Below are 16,452 nucleotides of genomic sequence, written 5' to 3'. Positions count from 1 at the left end.
TCGCGATAGACACCATTGTCCGTTGCCGGACGAGCTGGTATGGTCGGGATCCATGGGTCAATCCAAACACGGGTATTGTAACCTGATCCAATCGTTTTTCGCAGTCCCTCTCTGAGTAAATCCTGAGCCGCTAGAATGCTTCTCCACCCATACGAAGGGGAGTTAGACGTTTTTACCTCCATTGGGCTAATGTGCCGGTAGTATCGACCTTTAAGTACACAGGCAAGTAGGAAATTAGGATGGTGTAGCAGCCTCCATAGCTGCTTAGCTAAGAGTGCCAGATTAAAATTTAGAAGATCTTTGAATCCTAGACCTCCTTTCTCCAATGGAACACAGATTTTCTCCCAAGCAATCCAATGCAGTCCTCTATTATTCCGTTTCGTGCTCCACCAGAATTTTGCTATAGCTCCTTTAAAAGTACTTCCTTGCCGCCTTTAGAAAGAAGTTTGGCCGACCATGAATTGATACGATCACTGAGCCGATGTCTGATGAAAGCGAAAACCTGTCTCTTGGAGCCACAAATTTTTTCCGGGAGTCCTAAATACATGCCCATTCCACCCTCTTTATTGATACCTAGTATCTGTTTCATCGCTATCTTGACCTCCTGTCCTACTCTGTTGCCAAAAAAAATAGATGATTTCGATGGGTTTAGTAACCGCCCCGAAGCTCTCCCATATAGATTGATGATCCTTATCAGCTCAGCACCCTGCTGGACATCTTCTCTACAAAAGAAAAGACTATCGTCGGCAAAAAGGAGATGAAAAATTGCTGGACTCGCTCGCGCTATCTTTAAACATGTCAGTCTGCCTTCCTCCTCTGCACTTTTAAGTTGATTCTTTTTAAAAGTAAGAAAGGACCAATTGTTCCATCAAAGAAGAAGCAAAATAAAAAAATAACTTTTAAAATGTATGTTATTTACATGTGTGTCATTTTTCATAGATGTCATCATAGGAATTCTTTTCAGCCTATTTTTATTTTAACCCTTTCATAACTAGAATATTTACTGAAAAATGTCATTGGACTCACATATTGAATTATATGACAACCCACATGGTTTCTGTATGGTTTAACTTTATTGACTTTAGGTCTTCTACCTGATTATAACAACATATTTTCCATTACATAAATCACTACGTATGCACTACAGGAAATGTACGTATTGGTAGCATCATTTTATAGCGTTTATGACAGTTGTGCTATTGTATACCAACACTTGCTTTATTTATAGCGTTTGTTGATTTCAAAAGCTATATTTGTTACGGCGGGAAAATAAAATTTTTTAGCCGCGAATGTATACAATAAGGTATGTTCTCATCCAATCGTTCTTCTTTGTTCTATCTCTCATTGAGGAGTAAAAACAACAATTCTCTCTTGATTAGGGTTCGTATCATCACTCTCTGGCTCCAAAATCAATATCGAAACACTCGGTTTACTCTACGACAATCTACGACAATCGCCGGCAGTCGCTACGAGTTGTCGAATCAAATGGAGGTGGGGTTAGATTCGTTTCAGAGACAAGTCGCCGAAAGGTTTATCGATCTAAATTCAGGAGAAGGATAGTGTGAATCCAAGCACGGCTGCTTCAAGCACATAAGCCATGGAATTGGAGAAGCCAAAGGAAAAGCAGAACAAGGAAGGAATTAGTTACATCGTCAGCCGCGAAGCCGTGGACTCATCAGCTCGTCTCCAGTATCCTTCGCTCCTTACCCAAGATTATTCTTCAATTCTCCACTTATAATGTATTGAAGGCCTCAGGAAAGAAGTGTATTCACAGAACAACGACGAGGTACTTTTGAACTGTAAAGATTGTTTTTTTATTGAGCTCTATTCTCGTTTCTATCACATTTTGACAAGTTGGGATTAGTTTGTTTAGTTACAGTGCAATGTCTTATCTTTACTGGTAAAGGATGAATTTTTATTTGCTTTATCTTTTAGCATAATGCACATTTTGTTTTTGCATATTCCAGGTCTTGGGAAATGGTTTGACGCCATCTGCAGGCTGCAGCTGATGTTGTTGTGTATGCAGATTTGCATTCTTCAGTGCCAGGTCTTGAGAAGGTGAAGACAGCGATGATGTTGAGAAGGAGATTTCTCGGCAAGCTTCCAAAGCCCAGTCTGTTTCCCAATCTCACTCTGTTTCTTAGTTTTCGATTCTGCTAAGTAGTTAAAAGGTGTTGTGTTGAATTAGACTGAGGAGTAGCATAACAAGGCGAGAGTCGTTGTCTTAGTTGAGATCAGTCCTTGTCAAATGCTTTTTGTTTCTTATGGTCTTGTTTTCTTTGTGTTCGTGAAGGGTATTGTAAGAATCGATAACATCAGTGGATTGCCTGATGAACTGTTGGTGAGGATACTATCGTTAGTTCCAACATTCACTGCTTGTACTTATGGATTTTATCAACAAGAATCTGCCATTACATAGAGCTCCTGTCATAGAAAGCTCACGTCCTTCTTTATGGGAGTCAAGGGTGAAAATATTAAACCTGAAAATATCAGAATGTGGGTTGATATTGATGTATATTGCTATCTACGTAAGCTGGACGTTTCTTATTCTTCGGTTAAGAAAGAAAACATGGTTCCCAACAGCTTGTTTACTTGCAAAACGCTTGTGATCTTGAAACCTTGAACCAATACATGTCTTTTCATATGTATAACATAATTCTACTTTCATCTGTTTTTGTGATCAGATTGTTCTGAATATTGACCGAGTGTTTCAGTTTGGTGGCGAACCGGTTCTAGATTATCAATACCTGATTTTTTTTCTATGATATAATTTGGCAATTAAATACCTGAAATTACCGAAATGTATTCAAAAACCCAAAAGTATAATTAAAATCCAAAATTTAAAACATATTTATATTTTTATGAAAACCCAAAAGTATAATTAGTAACATACTTTACTCTCAAACCATATACTTTAAACTTTACCAGAATTATATAACCTAATCATATTCCAGAATTCTAATTTTAATTAACATCATTTTTTTCACAATGTTATAGCCGGTTGTAATTTTAACAAATTTCATTTTATAAAAATATTTTTTCTTTATTTGTATTTTGTAATTTGTATTTTTTTTAAAGAAAAACAACATCCTAATCCCTAAACCCTAACATAAAACTCTAAAATTTTAATCTTTTCATAATATAATTTCAATTTTAAACTTAAACTCAAAATTTAATCATTTAAAAAACATAATCTCAAATTTAAATCTAAACCTCAAACACTAAATCTAATCTACACTCTAAATCTAATACCCTAAACCCCAAACTTAAACCTACATATAAAGTCTTTTGTCTAATCTAATATTTGTAACATCAAGTCTTAAATTTAAAAGATCCTAATTTTATACTATCCAATACTTACAAAAGTTAATTTTCAGATTTATATCTTAACCCTTTATTTTATAAATCTAAACTGTAAACCTTACATATATATACCTCAAATCATACATTATCATAACGTTACATCTCAGAACATTAAACCATATCACATATTTCAAAATTTAATCATTTTTAAAATACAATATAAACTTTAAATTTTAAACCTCAAACAGCATATCACTAACCTTTCATTTTATACTTTCAAATACAAAACTATAAATCTAATACCCTAAACAACATACTCTGAACACCAAACCCTATATCACCATCTCTAAACTTTATAGTTTATCCAAATATCAATCACAAAGTTTATTTTTAAAAGTATAAATTTAAATCAAAATTTTTAAATTGTGAATTATAAAATTTAGATGTTTTCTCAAAATAAGTTGTATTTACGAAAATATATCATAAATATTTTATATATTACAATACAAAATAGAATATAAACAATTGTGTTAAAAAAAATAATAGGAAATAATATATAAAAATTTGATTGGTCAACATAAGTAGCCTATCACATGCAAGAGCGAGGATCGTGCTTTGTGTAATCACGACCATTGATTCAACTTTTTTAAAGGGTCAAGATTCATTGTGCTTCCTCATCTCTCTCTCTCTCTCTCGTTTTATTTTTTTCAGATTCTTCATCCAATTTTGGAAGAGTTACAGACTCACAAATCTCATCTTCATCCCTCTCGTATCTCCAATTTTTTGAAGTCATCGTCACTACCAAACCTCCTCCATCGCCTCTGTCTCTCAACATTCTTCTCCACTCAACACTACAGATCCATGTCTATCATCGTCCCAACCACCATCACCATAACCTCCGACGCTCCCATCTATATCTCTTTCGTTCTCTGCCTCCGTCATCGAACTCTGTCTCAACCACTTTTTTTTTATCTATCCTCTTATCAAACTTCTTCTTTTCCAGATGCATATTGATAGTCTTAGTTAACAACAACCGTATCTCAGATTTTTTATATGTTCCTTTTTTTTTGTTTTGAGATTTTTGAATGATTAGTCTTGTTTGACAAGATTGTAACTTGATTAAATGGGGATTTGACTTCATGGACAGGGAAGAGGAAGTGGAATTGATAATGGGGCTGGTGGTTGTTCTTGTTCCCGTAGGGTCACAACATTATAGGTATGTCTTATGCAGTTCATATTCAATAGCCATTGTTCTCTCTGTTTTGAATTTGATTTTTGATTTGTTTGTTCTTGTTGCAGGAAGAAGCCGGATAGGAAGAAGCTGTGATGGTGAAGATGGAACAGAGCAAGAAGAAGAAGAAGAAGAAGAGAAAGAGGGAGAAGGAGAGAAGACAGAGACGTAAGGAAGACGGAGGAGGAGGAGGAGGAGGTGCGACAAAACAAGACGAAAGGAAGAAGGAAGCGGCGTAGATTAGGTTTACTTTTGATTGGTTTATTAGGTTTGGTTTAGATATGTTTAGTTTAATAAATCAGGTTTGTGTGTAAACCAGTGTTAATAAATAAACCGATTTTAATTGTAACCATTATCTGTGTACATTGATCTTAATTAATAAATAAATTTTATTTTTTAATTATGAATTAATTTTTTTTTTAATTTTTAATTATTTAATTATGAATTATGTTTTGGTTAATTATTTTAAGGTGTAGTTTTTTTTTTAATTTGGTATCTCATTATTATAAATACTAGTGGTATTCCGGCGCTACGCGCCGGGTTCGTATGTTTTATTCTCTAATGAATTCAAAATTGTTTGTAATCATGGAATCACCAGTATCTCTAAATAAACTCTTACATCGTGTGTGTATATTCTTTTACCTGCTTCATATGATGTAGTTGGTAGATGTTTGATGGTAGATACGGGTTTCAAGCATTTCCGCTTTCTTGAGCAAGCATTGACTGCAACCAAGCTGGACCAGCCACATCAATGTAGGAGTGATGCCCTATTCTCGAACGCAACACTCTGTATATTCCTCCTTGGAATAACATGTTCAAGACTCCAACCATAGTAATCTTGAAAATATATCATTAGTTATGTCCTGAAACCAAGGGAAAATGCGAGGATTTAACATGACCTCTCTTGACCGGATCATATGAGATTCAAAATAAGATTTGCTATAATACTTAAAAGTGACACTAAAACTGTTACAATGTGTTGTAAAATTATAATATAGTTTAATAGTCATCTAAATGTATGTCATCTAATACGTGTCGTCTTAAAAAAAAATCATATTTTGTGCTTATAGCTTTCACTCTAAATATGGAAAAGCATTCATAAACTTAAATAATCTTAAGATCAACATTTGACATTGTTGTTTAGCATTGTTGTGATTGATGAACTTTTTATGTAGACTTTTCTGGAGTTTAAGTTAAGAAAATAATATCCTAGGTGTGTATGTTGTTATGAAATTGGGTTGTATTCTTATGTTGGGGTTATACTGTGATCCGTTTTCATATTCATGTCAAAATTGTATCTTTTTGCATTGACAAAATAATGTCATGTAGTTTCTACACATTGCTCTGCACATTTATGGAGATTACATATCTCTCTATCCATTTTTTATGACTTTTAAGCATTTAGTTCAAAATAGAGTTTTCTCATTTTTCTTTTCATACGATTATTTTCATATGTTCTTTGTTACCGCAACTGAGTACACATGATTGTTAATATATATGGAAGGAGACGTTATTATAGCAAACATTTTTAAATAAATATTGTAAGATTTTACAAATTTTAAGCTAATATGTAATTTAGTGATCACTTTTGTTTCTTAAGCTGCTTTATATCTATGTTTCTACAAATTTGATGTGAAACTTCTTTTCATTTAATCAAAATCTATTTATTTTTCGCTTCAGGTATGTTTATATATATATACATTAATTATGCATATAGAGGCAAAACATGATTCTTTGTATTGATATCCAGTGACTCCTTCCATGTCTTAATTTTTAGATATTCAAACAAACTTACATAATTTGTGGTACGATTTTATTGACAAACTCCGTTTTTTTTAAGAATTTTTAACAATAGCACCATTCATAAATTTTTAACTTCTTCCTAATTAAAGTTAGGATATGATTTCCAAACAACATTTTAACACATAAAAATAAATAAATTGATTAATGTAAGAAATCTAATTTAGATATTCCTTTTTTTATTTTTTACCACTATGACAATTACAAAATCGTTTAAATTTGAATATATTATTTCTAATCCATTCTTAACAATTTGTGGTAACTGAAAATGAGAGAAGGTTGATCACCTTAACTTACTGTGTGACTACTAAATGTACATTTTACGTTAAAAAATAGATCATAATCAACAAATTTCACACCACATCAGTTTTTTGCACCTGAAGAAATCTAATGTTTCTATTTGAATAGAGAAATTTGTTTTTGTATAAGACCAGTCAACATGTTTAATTTGCTGCAAAAAAATTCAAATATGCAAATCTGAAATGTTATATATTATTCCATTGTGATCTGAGTGACATTAGAAACTGAACCTCAAGCTAACAATAAGCAAATGTACTTCCACACAAAATGTAAAAAAAAAAGAGAAATATTCAATCACGTGTAAAGAACCAAAACAATTTTATTTGGCTCAACACACATAATATCTCATAAGTAAAGACTGGCACACTCAAGTCTGTCAAAATATTATTCAACTCCTAAAATAGATGAAAAAAAAAAGCCCTAAGCAAAGTTAATATGCCAAACTCTCTCAGGCTCTCACCTGTATTTAGATAAGCAAAATTGTAAATTCTGAAACAAATCATTATTCTAGTTTACTTTCTATTTGTTTGTAAGAGAGAACTTAGTTTTTTTTTTTTTGATCAAAGAGAGAACTTAGTTAAAGTACCTTAATTTGTTATAGGACCTCATCTAAAAGGATTGACTCTCGCAAAAAGGAAACTGTTAGAGATTCTAGAAGTTGTGTTATCTCGATAAAGAAAAGTGATTTGTCGAGTATTTGATTCCTTATTGACAAACAATTTTCAGTAGATGAACTGTATAGTAAGTGGAAACAAATCCTCACGTATTTAACTCCAAACAAACACATCAACAAATGAGTTTACCTCGTACAAATTCCATTAGCCCCTTCTCCACTGTTGTTTAAAAAAATCTAATCTCCAGACAGGCAAACAAAATAAACATATTTAATTCCGCCCACCCTGAATGTGGAAGGGGAAAAATATATTCGCAGAAAATAAATAAAACTTGGTTTGCCTCGTTCCTTTTTTATATATGCAAATTTTGCAGAGAATAGGAGGGGAATGGAACAATCATTCATCCTTATCAATCGTCTTCGTTTCCGGTGAGAACGAAAGAGAAATGAGCGTAGAATTTGTTCTGAAACTCCACCAAGTGGAGACGCAGTGCGCGAAGGAACGTGCTCAGTGTCTCTATCACCAGCAGCAATCCCACAATATGAAAACAATGATCCCAACGATCAGGATCAACACATTGTTGTACCTGTTTATTTTAATGAAAAAACAAAGATCGATTAGTTGATTTGCTAATATTAGTTAGACTAAGAGAGAGAGAGAGAATGAGAGGATGCGCATACCCCAAGCGAGAAGGACGACCTTCTCATAGTCTCATAGAAGACTGACGATATCTCCGAGTGTGCAAGACTGCAATACACACAAAGGATGATTGATATAGTTAAGCCATGAGTAATATATATAGTAGCTTCCTACTACTCCATGATTAGATAGATACCTGAGAGCCCATATACGCAGGTAAGAAGAGGTGTTGGAAACAGCTCTAAGCAAAAAATTCTATGGTGTGAAAAAACTGATGCACAAAGATCTCGCTGAATTCAAACTCCCCGTGCCCATGTGATCCTCCGCTTGTCGCTACATGAAGACTCTCATCCGTCTCCTCAATAAGTGCGTAAGACTGACCTTGTTGCTTCTGGATCTGGATAAGGAAACCATTTAGAATGACCAGCAATGGAAAAAGAAAGACCATTATATAGGAACTAAAAGGGAAAGAATCTCACAGCTTCATGTTGTTTCTTCAAGATGAACTGCTTTGAAAGCAACATACACAGAACATAGAAAATAGCCAGAAAGAGAAGCACAAGCTGGAAAAATGAGAAGACTATATTGCAAATCACACAAACCTGAAACTGATGAACTGGAAGAGCATCATAGAACTCATGAGCTATGATTATTGTTGGTACTGCCAATGCAAGCAAAAGAGAACAATAGATACAATGAGGAACGATGCAGATCATCATATTTTTCATTGCTTACGACGTTGACTGTTGCTATATTAAGCCAAGAGCCTCATAAGAGATTCTCAATAAGTAAATGTAACAAACATGCATACCTCCTAATGGTACCTCTTCAAGAGTAGCGTGCCAGTGCACAGGTGTCCCAGCTAGTGAACTTATAGCTTTCTTCTCCGAACTACTTTCATCTGTGCACTTCAGGTTATGGTGCTGAAGTTTCTGCAACGCGGGACTGCACTCCACCAAGTGTATATGCAATGACTCCGTCAAATTTCTAAACTTTGATGTACCCTAAACGTGGACAGTCCCCAACAGAGACACCAGTGAGATAGTTATCACGGTGGCTGGTATGAGTACCGCTGAAAACGCTTTAAAAAAAAACCAAATAAACAACCAGAATCAAGACAATAAGATCAGATACATACATGTGCTAACATTGGTAAAGATATAGTAAATATATATGCTTAGTGATGTCTTCAATAAGAAGAAAAAGATTCATCATTTATGACATAATTTAACAAAGGAGCCGTAAGATCAAGAAAACAAATGGACACAGGAAGTAGAAGTAGATTTGTAGGAATAAACAAATAAGAACGTACCGAAATAAAAGGAATCTGGGAGATCCACTGCTATAATTGGCTAATCAGAAGATACTTCTGAATGCTAAGGGTGGCGAAAATGAGTGATGATTGATGGAGATTGAATTAATAAGGAACACCACACGAAAAACACATAACTTGTACCGTAGGTCGTAGCTGGACGGAGATGGTGTCGACGGATCTACGGTGAGGGATGGCGGTTCTCTCTCGTTTGTTTCTCTTCGGTCCAGCTTATTCCCCGCCGTCTTGGGAGTGCGTCAGCTTGTGATTCTCAGACCTAAGCGACGATTGGAGGCTTGAGCAGATCTGTGAAGCTAGGGTTTCGGAGTTGGTCTCTGTTTCGGAGCCACCGTTTACGGCCGCGGGACAACTCCGTAGGCGGCGGATCTGGCGGTAACAGGTGATGGATCTAACGCCGATCTTGGACACACCGGCATGCTGCCCTTGAAACGTAGGGTTTCTTTGTTGACTCGGCTGATGACATGGCACTAAATACGAATTTGATTGGTTGATTTTCTGATCTGACGTGGCATAGCTAAGAAAGCTTCTTATTCTTTTTTAGTATTGTTAGATTAATAATTACATATAAACTAATGCTATCATTGTATAGTTAACTATAGTATAGGAAAAAACCACTATTAAAAGTGTCAGACTTATTATAACGGACGCTGTCAGTGCGGCTAAAAAATAGCTATTATACTAAATTCATAGCGTTTTTCGTCCGCTATCACTATCCATATTTCCTATAGTGATGAATACATATAATTCTTAACATTTCATATATGTTATCGTCATTAGTATACATAGAACAATAATTGAAAATGGAAAATCAGTGTTAATTAAATCAGATATTTTAATAATACTTTGAACTATCATAGTCATAAGGCTACAGTTCATATCTATCATTGTTTAATAATAGAACAAGTATGATTATAAGTTAAAACCAGCCTACGTTAAGCTATGAGATGAACATCATACCAAATTCAAAATATCTGAGCAGCCTACTTAGAACAATTTTGGGTTATTTCCTTTTAGTGTGAAGCCAAGAACTATCAAATAATTTTATATATAGACTATGTTCTGGGTACTTTTTAAACAAATTTGAAGACAATAAAAAAATTGAAGACAATAATTTGCTAAATTTTTTTATAGATTGCCAATTCCTTACAAATCAGGCCGCACTATTCCCATTTGCTGTGAAACATTGATACAATCCGCCCAAATTCATATGAATATGATGTAGTTTTTATATTAACACAAGCAGTGTATGCATCAAGCTTGATAATAAGATCAAAGTAACAAAATTAATTGTTACCAACTTACCGTTTTAGACAAACAATGACTTAAACGTAATTTAGTAAATAAAGTGGATTTTTCCGGTAAAAAATTGTCAACACTATTGTATTCAAAATTCTAATATTCCTAATAAGCTATACATTATAAGATTTTTTTCCATAAAATTAAGTTGATATGTGTTATGTACTCCATTAAATGGAAATCTCATTTAGTTTGCAAACATATCAGTTATGTACTATGTGCTTGATTAACACGAATAATTAGAACCCTGGCCCTCTTTCGATCTTTTTCTTTATTTGTTTGTCTTGATAAATTAATAATATTTATAAATTAATAAATTTTGCTGATTCTAACTTGGACCGGTTCAAAATTTGACACAAATCGATAAAATAATAAGAATATTTTTTTTTAGAAAATTCTATGTAAATATATGGTCCTATTAAGATCATAAATTAATAACTTATATATATACATATTTTATATAAGTGAGAACCTATTACTATATTGTTTGTTTTATATTCTCAATGGAATTATCTTTATATTTTCTTAACATTTAATATATTTTTGATGAGATTTAGTAATATTATAACTAAAACGAAATTTAAAGTATATGCAATATATATTATATACACCAAATAATATAATAAAATTAATATAACTGTCAAATTTCATAAAATAACAATTAATGTCTATACACTAGAATCAACTACTTTTCTTATCTTAGAATAAATATATCTTAAAATAGAAAATCTAAATAAAGAAACTTTTATAAACTAACATCTCTATAAATTAATAAAATTTCAAAGTCCCAATATTATTAATTTATAGAGGTTCTATTGTATGTTTAAATCTTCGCTTATCAATGTGTTGTTTTGTATTTAAAATGTCATCCTCTATAATTGATTATTTACAATATGTTCACTTTTATCGTAAAGAGTAGTTGCAATGGACCTTCTAGTATTCGTTGACAACAAAACAAAAGTCGATGCATGAGCTTTTAATTCATAACACGTATTATAAAAGGTTGGCGTGCTGTATTTGAAAAAAAAAACAGAACCATTTACTGTTATGTAGAATAATATGGGTAGAATGTTTTGGTACATATTAATCCATATAATATAATTTTAATATTTAATGTTTTATATTGTAAAATTAGAAACAATATTTTTATAAAATATTTTTTTGTAAATATAATGTTAGTCTCACTCCGCACAAAGACGCATGTCTCTAGCTAGTAGACTATTAAAATACAATGTCAGTATTTTTTGGAAGTGGAAGTAATCTCAAGTAAGACACCAATTGAAATTATTACATTGCATGTCTCTAGCTAGTAGACTATTAAAATACAATGTCAGTATTTTTTGGAAGTGGAAGTAATCTCAAGTAAGACACCAATTGAAATTATTACATTGCGAGTGTGTGTGTTAAGAGCATCATTAGCAAGGGTAACTTACCTTGTACCTTACAAAACAAAATAATAAGAAAAATCAAAAAGTGATTAGAAAGATGATGAAATATTCAGAGACGTTTTTAGGAGAAGAAACGATTGGCTCTTGCTAAGAGACTACTTTTAACATGTGTCATCACATGATTGAAGTTATTTCCTTCTGTAATAAAATTTAATTACATTATTAGATAATACTATTAAAATATTGCTTAGGTACTCTATCAAGAATATTTGCCAACGTGGATGCTCTAAGAGCAAGTCCATTGGTTAGAGACTTTTATGGGTTCTAATGAATAAATTAGTAGTTAATTTTGTGATTTGAAAAGTTTAGAACCCTTGATAGTTTAATTAATTTTCTCATCGTCCAATGGGAGAACCTCATCGAGGTTCTTATTTTTTTTTTTAAAATTGAATGATTGGATTTCATTACATGAAAGAAAAAGCATACATAAAAATTTAAATAAAAATGACATAAAAGCATATTAAAAATAACGAAAAAAGCTAAATACAAATCGTAAACGAGAAAAAGCCGATTAGTTGAAATCTTAATTTGTTCCAAATTTTTGTCATAAATTCTCAACCAAATCGGCTTTCAATTGTTGAAGTATTGTTTTATCACGAACTCGATTCCGAGTTCTCATCAGATTGCCGAGATTTGAAAGCATATATGTAGAATACATGAAATCCACTTGTGAACTTCGGTTTGATTCCGGTTGTGCGAAAATGGTAAAAGAAACTAAGTTTTTGGTGAAATGGTAAGAGAATTTTTGGTGAAATGATAAAAGAAACACAAACTTTACACCAGGGAGAGAAAAAAAGAAATGGTTTGTTGTCACATGCTTTCATAACATCAAGTCATATTGCAAAGGTTATAAAGAAAAAAAGAAACAGGACTAGCGTTGCAAAAAAGATCCCAGACTTTTGTCTCTGAGACATCTTTACAAGCACCTTCCTCCAAGTCAATGCCATTGACTAGCTTTGTGTTTCCTGATCCGTGTCCAGTGTACAGAGAAGCAATGATTTCCATCGCATTGAGGCCGGCGTTGTCGGCAAGGGTTTTGGGTACAGACTTGAAGCTCTCTGCGTATTTGGAGATGGCATATTTGTCCAACCTAAAAGATCAAAGCATAAAACAAGTTTAGCCACCAAACCATAAGCAGTTTTGTATTATAAGCTAGCTTTACAGTGATGAATATTTCACATACGACTCAAAATGATATCATCGGAAAAAGCTGAGTAGAAAAGAGTACTCAGAGGTGGTAACTTTCACCAAACGTAAGACATTGTTTAAACTTTCACCAAACGTATGAAAATTAAGAAACAAAAGAAGGCTTAAGCATCTGAATTTGACAAGGGGCATTCCCATTCTATGGAATGATCATTTCCAATACAAACTATCATCAGCGTATACCTTCTACGGAGTTCAAAAGTGCTAACTTTCGCAAAGCTGAGACATTTTTAGACTCCCACCACCAAATCCAAGAAAATTAAGAAACAAAAAACCTCTGCTTCTTCCTGTCACAAAGCTGAGACATTCTTACCTCAACCATCTCGACGTTTCCGGCGCTCTCGAAGAGCTGAGCGCTGTCCACGTTGAAGGGGAGGTTACCGACGAAGAGCTTGAGGTCAGAAGAGAAGGAGGAAGCGGAGATGGAGAGGGAAGGGGATTCAGAGTGGAGTTTGAAGGAGATGGAAGGAGGTAAGAGGGAAGCTGAGGCGGGTCTGGAGATGGAGAAAGGAAGGGATTTGGGGTTGAAGGTGGAGAGACGAAGCTGAAGCAGCCATGGTGAAGTGAAGAAATAATTTCTCAAAACCATCGATCAAAATCGACGAAGATCTCTTTCTCAAACAAAGAAAAAACATCGACAAAAAGGAAGAGGAAGAGAGAGAAGGCATTAGCCAATAACAAATGAGCACGTATAGGGTCCTTATCAGTTCTAAAAGTGTTAAATTTAGCACCGGTTCTCTCATTTTAACTCATTTTCCATTTATTTTTTTTTTTGTTTTTTTTAGAACCTTTCATTAAGGCTCGGAGGTGGTCTAAGATATTAATAATAGATACTCTCTTCGTTTCAGAAAAATGTAAATTTTAGGTTTTTTACATTTATTAAAAAAAACATATCAGATTTTAGTTACTAATGTATTATTTTCCGTTATCAATTATTTCCCATATTTTTTAACCAATATTGTTTTTATAAACACTAGTATTTTGAAATTTACAATTTGTAATTAATTTATACATTGAAAATGTAAAATGTATATTTTTTGAAACAAATTTTTTTCTAAAATATAAATTTTTAAAAAATGAGGGAGTATTATATAATCGAATCACGATGGAGTACTAAGTTACTAACCGGTAAATAGTGCAAAGATGCGAAATGAAAAGAAATTACCAAGGATGGATGTCTCGGGGATAGTTGCAAATGTCAATGTGCATGTGGGTGGGATTCATATGGCAAAAGAAAACAGAGAACATCTGCTAATATTTTCTGATTGGTCGCTTCCGCAAATATTCCACTATATATTATATATTTTCGACCAACCTTGTATTTGTATATTTCTATTGGTGTTGATATGTTATGTTTGTGTTGATCGACGCATCCGGGGACCACATGACCAGTGCTCCACGGGCCTGACTTGTTCCATGTCTTCAACCTCAAAGTATATTAAAAGAAAACGAAAAAACTTCAAGTTGTATTTGAATTTTACATTTTTTTTATTATCACATATGAATGTTAAGTCTTCTTATAGATCGGTTAATCACTTTTATGTTATTATGCAGTATTATAAAATAAAATTATGATAGCAGGGAAAAAAATGTTTTTTTTTGACTGAAAAATGAAATAAGACTGCGCATTTGAAAAAAATGTTTAGTGGTTATATATGTCATACCATTCCGCATATATTTTATACAACTCTTTCACTATAAAATACAATAATTATAGCAATAAGACCGCACATTTGGTTTTTTTTTTTATTTATCAAACCATACTTCTATTTAAATCAGAAAGGTTTAAACTACCTCTAAGGAAGATACAACAAAGCTACATCGAACCAAACAAACCAAAGAGCTGGTAAAATAAAATATAGGTTGGCGAAACAAATCATAAAAACGAACCATAAGAAATCGCATGAAAACAGTTTCAAAAGCTTCTTGAAAGATTGCATCTAGTGTAACCCATAGGACCACACATACTGTACCAAACGCAGAGGAGAGCACTCTCTGGGAGGAAGATCCTTGCAATACCAACGACGCTTGTTCATCCAATTCACTCCATACATGAAGAAATATTGGAAAAAGAGACTGCTCTAAACATGAGACAAACGGATAATCTGAACCCGCCATAATCATATTCATCCAGCTAACTTTACCAATGAATTTCTCTTTCAACTGCCACCAAAAAGAGAAATGCAAATACACAGCACCAAAAGCTAGAATGAATACTGAAAGAGGACTGCATACAACAGTAAGACTGCACACAACATTAAGAGAACTGCACACAGCATTAAGAGATCGCACTGAGGCGACAAAAGGACCACCAAAGAGCACAACGGTAGAACCAACAGAAGTTAAGTCCATAAGTACATCATCGGCTAAAGCTATGGTCCTCAATTCCAAACTCACACAGACAAATAGCTTTGTATCCCATTCAACAGAAGAGCAGAAATCGGAAATTAACGAGCGGAAGTGAACCTGGAAACCCTTAAAAGGGAGGAAAGATAAGTCGGAACATTAGCTGATGGAAGACCAGTCCATGTGTCAACATGAAGATGACTTGCATACCGCACAGAGCAACCACCTGTAGACAAAAGTACTATCACCGGTAGACACAAGCGGAACACCACCACCACTAATCTTAGACACCATCCATGGAAGAGGAAGCTTTAGATCTAAGATTCGGGTAAGAGCTTGGAGAGACGGATCGGAGGAGGAGATGGGGCTTCGAGGAAGAGTGAGGACAAAGGAAACGTCAGGAGGATCTGGCGGTTCCAGTGGATCGATGGCAGAGGGAGCTTCAAGCGGAGGAGACTTACGCAGCGGCGGATCTGGAGGCGGCCTGAAACGCGACGTAGGAGCAGTCACCATCAAAGCCATGGAGGAGGGCTGAGCGACGGCGCTGGAGCGGAGGAGAGCCATCCAAAAGGTGTGCCTAGGGAAGCGGGCCTGAGAGGTTCTTTCTAGGCTCATTTGGTTTGTTAGTAGTAGTAAGTAATAGCAGTATGATCTGTTTTTGATTAACTCGCGTATTTATTTTAAGTTTTTCAATATGTTGAGTGTTATGCCTAGAACCGAAATCTAAGTACCATTTGTAGTAAAGAACATAAGATAGACAACAATTTCATAGTCACATTTTTGTGTTGGAGACTAATGGCTTTGTTTTCTCTTCGTAGAATAGTATATGTTTTGATGTTTTGAACTTGGAGGACCTGACGCTATGTTTTTCAAAGAGCTTTAAGCTTTGTTGGTTTACAGTTGTTCCTTATCATTTCAGTACTTGAAGTTAGGTTG

General features: G+C 33.9%; 2 protein-coding genes and 3 long non-coding RNA genes across 5 annotated transcripts; 2 read left to right on the top strand and 3 right to left on the bottom strand.

The window, feature by feature from the left end:
* Positions 1–1,083: 1,083 nt before the first annotated feature.
* LOC106451891 lies at positions 1,084–2,673 on the top strand. The gene is made up of 2 exons (XR_002656516.2): positions 1,084–1,786; positions 1,968–2,673. It is a non-coding gene; the product is annotated as an uncharacterized LOC106451891 (long non-coding RNA).
* Positions 2,674–3,938: 1,265 nt separating this feature from the next.
* LOC111204101 lies at positions 3,939–4,934 on the top strand. Its single transcript, XR_002656515.2, has 2 exons — positions 3,939–4,519; positions 4,603–4,934. It is a non-coding gene; the product is annotated as an uncharacterized LOC111204101 (long non-coding RNA).
* A 2,439-nt stretch (positions 4,935–7,373) lies between these two features.
* LOC111204100 lies at positions 7,374–8,991 on the bottom strand. The gene is made up of 5 exons (XR_002656514.2): positions 8,699–8,991; positions 8,367–8,548; positions 8,084–8,284; positions 7,929–7,995; positions 7,374–7,834 (listed from the first exon to the last, which is right to left on the bottom strand). It is a non-coding gene; the product is annotated as an uncharacterized LOC111204100 (long non-coding RNA).
* A 3,707-nt stretch (positions 8,992–12,698) lies between these two features.
* On the bottom strand, positions 12,699–13,856 carry LOC111204099 (RNA-binding protein CP29B, chloroplastic-like). Its single transcript, XM_022698302.2, has 2 exons — positions 13,484–13,856; positions 12,699–13,054 (listed from the first exon to the last, which is right to left on the bottom strand). Exons 1-2 carry the CDS (start codon positions 13,757–13,759, stop codon positions 12,902–12,904), a joined length of 429 nt encoding a protein of 142 aa, XP_022554023.1. The 5' UTR covers positions 13,760–13,856; the 3' UTR covers positions 12,699–12,901.
* A 1,104-nt stretch (positions 13,857–14,960) lies between these two features.
* LOC111203816 lies at positions 14,961–16,080 on the bottom strand. Its single transcript, XM_022697898.1, has 4 exons — positions 15,727–16,080; positions 15,406–15,645; positions 15,061–15,333; positions 14,961–14,966 (listed from the first exon to the last, which is right to left on the bottom strand). The coding sequence occupies exons 1-4, from the start codon at positions 16,078–16,080 to the stop codon at positions 14,961–14,963; spliced, it is 873 nt and encodes a 290-aa protein (XP_022553619.1).
* Between the last annotated feature and the right edge of the window lie 372 nt (positions 16,081–16,452).

This window comes from Brassica napus, chromosome C3 (assembly GCF_020379485.1).
Source record: "Brassica napus cultivar Da-Ae chromosome C3, Da-Ae, whole genome shotgun sequence".
NCBI classification, from domain to species: domain Eukaryota; kingdom Viridiplantae; phylum Streptophyta; class Magnoliopsida; order Brassicales; family Brassicaceae; genus Brassica; species Brassica napus.
The sequence above is the reverse complement of the archived record's forward strand: the minus strand, read 5'-3'. Positions and strand labels throughout refer to the sequence as shown.

Bases quoted from the DNA above. Each gene is read 5' to 3' on its own strand.
- LOC111203816 (XM_022697898.1), bottom strand. From the start codon at position 16,080: ATGGCTCTCCTCCGCTCCAGCGCCGTCGCTCAGCCCTCCTCCATGGCT. The intron at 15,646-15,726 runs GTATGCAAGTCA...CTCCCTTTTAAG, and splicing joins ACAGGTGGTTGCTCTGTGCG to GGTTTCCAGGTTCACTTCCG. The intron at 15,334-15,405 runs GTATGCAGTCCT...TTTTGGTGGCAG, and splicing joins TTGTGTGCAGTCTTACTGTT to TTGAAAGAGAAATTCATTGG.
- LOC111204099 (XM_022698302.2), bottom strand. From the start codon at position 13,759: ATGGTTTTGAGAAATTATTTCTTCACTTCACCATGGCTGCTTCAGCTT. The intron at 13,055-13,483 runs GTAAGAATGTCT...TTGATCTTTTAG, and splicing joins GAAACGTCGAGATGGTTGAG to GTTGGACAAATATGCCATCT.